Genomic DNA, 4,687 nt, shown 5'->3' on the forward strand with positions numbered 1-4,687 from the left:
CTAACACTCAGCGTCACTTGAGTAAGAATTGATCCCAGCGTTTCCTGTCAGACAGCATGAACCGTTAACTCAGACTTTGGGCTTTTAATCTGGCAAACGAGTGAGCAAACATTTAGATAAAGACCATGTCAAAGGTGTTTAGAGAAAGACAGCAATTCTGTCCTTTGTTTTTGGTTTTCCTCTTCTTTGTGAATATTTGTGTGTTAGGTTGATGTTCATGAACAAAACCAGACCCTAAGTCTCCTGATGTCTTGTTGAAATTACCAACATGTTGTGCAGCTTTAATGTTCTCAGCTCTCGTTCTGACTCAAAATGTCTTCTGTGTTGTGCGCCCAGGCCAGGAGGACAGCGGGACGGACGAGTCCTGCGATAACTTCACAGACCTCAACCTGTCTCACTGCTTCATGGGAACCAGCCTGTACGTCCGGCTGCTGCTCTACACCCGCTCCAACCTCGACTGCGGCCGTGAGCTCAACCACCACAACCTGTCCTCCCAGCCTCTCTTCAACCTCTCCCACCCCACCGCCTTCGTCATCCACGGCTACCGGCCCACCGGAGCGCCCCCCATCTGGATAAACCACTTGGTTCACCTGCTGGCCGAGCAGGAGGACATGAATATTATCGTGGTGGACTGGAACAGAGGGGCGGCCAACCTCAACTACTTCACCGCTGTGGCCTACACGAGCGAGGCAGCTCACAACCTCACCGGCTTCATCATGACTATGCAGGTGAGACGCTCTTGTGTCGAAGTATGAGTTTATTTATCTGAGAATGAGAACTCCAAGAAATATTTGCTTCTTTTAGGTCCTTGTTTTGGTTTTTCTTGGCACATTAACTGTCTGGTTCAGTCTCAGTGTTTCCAGCAGCAGCAGAAAGCTTTTTTTTCAGCCAATAAAACCCCAACAACTACAGAGCCAGATATTTTTCTTAGGAGAAACAGAGCTAAAATGAGAGTGACTATTGGATTCACATTCATCAAGTGACACAAACAAGATGCAAATGGGACGATCAGGTTGCTCTGTGTCTGCTTGGTGTGGAGTTCTTCTCCTCCCAAGAGGCCAAAACAAATCAAGTAATGCAGCTTTGAAGAACAGTTTCAAACAAACTGAACGTTTACTTTTTGTCTGAGTTTAACAGTGTAGACTTGGCATCTTGACTAAGAGCCTAAAGGGGCGTTTCATTTTATTTTTCCTATCAGGGAGCAGGAATTTCTGAATTATAATCCCAGAAAATAGTTTAATCAACTAGGTCAAGGTCATCAAGATGCCAAGATCTTCACGTATTTCATCTCGTGATCAATTTAGTAAGTAGAGGAAACAAAAGTCGGCCGAAACATACTTAAATTCAAATATATGGCTTCTTAAAAATTACGGCATATGTAAAATACCCACAATATACAGAGCACTATGGTAGTTACGGTGCTGAACTCTGCGCTTCTCTAGTCTTCTATTGTCCTCCAGCTGTTAACGCATTTAGTGTTTAACGCCGTACAGATTATGACCATGCATGAACAGTAAGATGAGAGCTAAAAGATGAATAAAAAGAGAACAAAATGTGTACCTCGAATGTAACGGTGAGTTTTGAATGTTGTGTCTGCAGGAGGAAGGAGCGTCTCTGAGCTCGGTTCACCTCATCGGTGTCAGTCTAGGAGCTCACCTGGCTGGATATGTAGGAGCAAATCTGAAGGGGAAGATTGGACGCATCACTGGTAAAATAAAAAATAAAAATATAATACTAAAAAAACATACATGGAAAAAGTGGTAGAGCAAAAGGAAAGGGAAAAGTTCAGCGTATTGAGTATGACGGGAAATTATTTTGATTTAAATGTTTAAGTTGACATGTTTAAAGTGACATTAAAGAAGTAAGGACATTTAAATTAAAGGATAAATAAAAGTGTCATGAAAGCATTTCTTGCAGACAGAAAAACAGCACTTCAAACTGAGTTTAAGAAGTTAAAACTTACTACCTTAAATTACAAAGTAATAAATAAAACGTAATGTACAAACATTTTGCACTGAGGAAAGTCCAACATGGACCATCTGTACATCTCAGTAATGTATTAATATAAATATTTAAAATCTAGACTCTGAATCTCTTTTCTCTGATTACCGTACCAGGTCTGGACCCAGCGGGGCCGATGTTCACCAGCACCACACCAGAGGATAGGCTGGACCCCTCAGACGCCATGTTTGTGGACGTACTTCACACTGACATGGACTGTGAGCATCTAAACTACATTTACTGATAACAACTAAACTCAGAGGTAGTGAAAAAACAAACCTGGGGTCAGCTGATTAAACATGACGGAAGAATCAGTGGTAGCCAATGTAGAGACACAGAACAGGACTTGTAGGCTATGTGGGACACAATTTAAAGGATCATCTTATCTTAATTTGCTCGAAGTTTTGTACATAAACACTTTACTTGTAAGTATGTAAACACGTATAATCTTAGGTTTAATGATTTTCTTTAACTATTGTGTATTTTGTGGGAGATTTACAATTCATTGTCCTGCACAACAACTGCATAGTTGCTACAAGAGTTCTTCATAACAGAAGCATATTCCTAATTTTTATATTCCTGATGTTAAAAAGGCCAGCAACACATGGAACCTACCAACCCCTATCTTCAAGTGGTACTTCCCGCCCCCCTTTTTAGAATGGTATGTTCCCTCTGCCCAGTGCAGTTCACAAGATCATAGAGGGATCTGAGTTACAGTTATTAGTCTAATTAAGTTAGAAATAGTGTTAATGTCTTTTGTTTCTGACTGTTATGTGAGTCCATTGGACTGTAAGTACTTTAAGTTTCATGCTAATATATTTTGGGTATAGTCTTCCCCTTCTTAGCTAAATCTTGCTCTAGCTCACTTTAGCTACTGTTAAGTCATGTCAATTAGGCCCATTTCAGAGCAAGTGAGTATCTACAGTGATAGCTCTATATGCGTAGAGCCTGTGCTTAATGTTATTACAGTACATTCAATGGGGCTTTTTATTATTAATAGCTGCCTAGCCTAGCTGTCAACTGTTTTCTTTAAGATGGCTAAATTAGTGTGTAAAAGTGCTTAGCTGGCACCACAGTGGTCTGGTGGTGTCACTTTGTGACCTTTCTAAGTATAGCGGTGTTATTTTTCTCATTTAGTTCTTTATGATGACTGGTTTAATGGGTTGTAATATGTTTCATTACTCTGTATATTATTCCTCATTTCAGAACCACACACACACCTACAACAATTTAGCAATAAAGAGGTCTTAACTGGAAATTCTGGACTATTTTGTAGTCCTTCAGTAGCGGGTGGTGATTTCCTGAACCCAAGTATTGTGAGAAGCCACAGTCATCTTAGCGCTTTCTTTCACCTGAGGTATTATTTTCTAAGGGTTCAATTTTAAACAATAGTATACTATATATACAGTAGCTTGTCAAGGTTTAGTGACAATGCCATCCTAAATAAATAATCTCTCAGTATTCTCTTGCTGAAGGAAGATCTCCTTTATTTTGAAGAGGTCATATTATGCTTTTTCTTTTCCCCATCACTTTATTGTGTTATGTTACCACCTCCTGCAGAAAACACGGCACCTGAACTGTCCGCAGCTCGATTGTAGTCCAGCCTTTACTTCCGTAACTTATCTGCATCACTTTGTAACACGTGTCATAATTCTTGTCTAGCGGCTAGTGTGGCAGTGAAAAACACTGAAAACAGCACTCAGAAACATCCTGCTCCAGTCTAGCTTGCAAAGCTGGTTCAGGTTGTTCTGCCTGTGTATCAGGATCATGTACGGCTAAACCGGAGCTGTGGTTACAGGCTGAAGCGGCTTTGTTTTGGATCACACTACCTTGCTTGTCAAGACCCACCCTACTCTGCTTCTGATTGGCTAGTAGTCCTTACCTAGTGACTGGGCATGTGCAACTCCTCCGGTACCCGAGGTCACTGGTTCGAGTCAGGACCCCGCAGTACAATTCGGCGTGTGACGCCTCTGTGGCTCATGTTTGGGTGTGGGACAGCATGTGTTTTTGGAGGCAGTGTGTGAGATGCTGCTAAGTATGTTTTTGTTGGAGGTGGTCAACATTGTGATCGTATATGGATGGAAGTGATGTGTCGATCAAAACTGAGTTTATTGTCTATTATGAGTCCAAGATATTTGAAGTTCAACTGTCCAGTGTGGACTGTGTTTGATTTGCTGATGACTACTTCTTGTGTTTGAAAGAAACACAATTAGCATACAATATATAAACATATGGTGTAACGTAATGTGACATGTTTGAGCTCTTTAGTCTTAAAATTACACTCAATACTGAATCTGTATGTTCCTTTTTGCAGCGTTTGGACTGAGAGGAGCCCATGGTCATATTGACTTCTACGCAAACGGTGGAGCAGACCAACCAGGGTGTCCCAAAACCATCTTTGCAGGTGAAAACACACACTCAAGCTGAAAACATGCTTTCACAAACACTCATTATCACACACTCACTGTAATATTGTCTGTCTTTCTTTCTCCTCCGACAGGTAAATCTTATTTTGTGTGTGACCACCAGCGCTCGGTGTTTCTGTTCTTGTGCTCTCTGAACCGAACCTGCAGCCTCACAGGTTACCCCTGCTCGTCTTACAGCGACTTCCTGGATGGGCGGTGTATGCAGTGTGAGGCCTTTAAACCTGCACCCTGTCCTGTGCTTGGTAAGTGAAGAAATGTTT

General features: G+C 41.6%; 1 protein-coding gene across 1 annotated transcript; it reads left to right on the plus strand.

Annotated features, from left to right (window-relative positions):
• Positions 1-336: 336 nt before the first annotated feature.
• Positions 337-4,669, plus strand: LOC123966324 (lipase member H-like; the record flags this gene model as incomplete). The annotated part of the gene is made up of 5 exons (XM_046042506.1): positions 337-728; positions 1,600-1,708; positions 2,118-2,219; positions 4,316-4,405; positions 4,502-4,669. Coding segments are annotated over 5 exons (861 nt in total), but the record flags the coding sequence as incomplete, so codon positions are not given.
• Between the last annotated feature and the right edge of the window lie 18 nt (positions 4,670-4,687).

This window comes from Micropterus dolomieu, unplaced genomic scaffold, assembly GCF_021292245.1.
Source record: "Micropterus dolomieu isolate WLL.071019.BEF.003 ecotype Adirondacks unplaced genomic scaffold, ASM2129224v1 contig_13168, whole genome shotgun sequence".
In the NCBI taxonomy this organism is placed as follows: Eukaryota; Metazoa; Chordata; class Actinopteri; order Centrarchiformes; family Centrarchidae; genus Micropterus; species Micropterus dolomieu.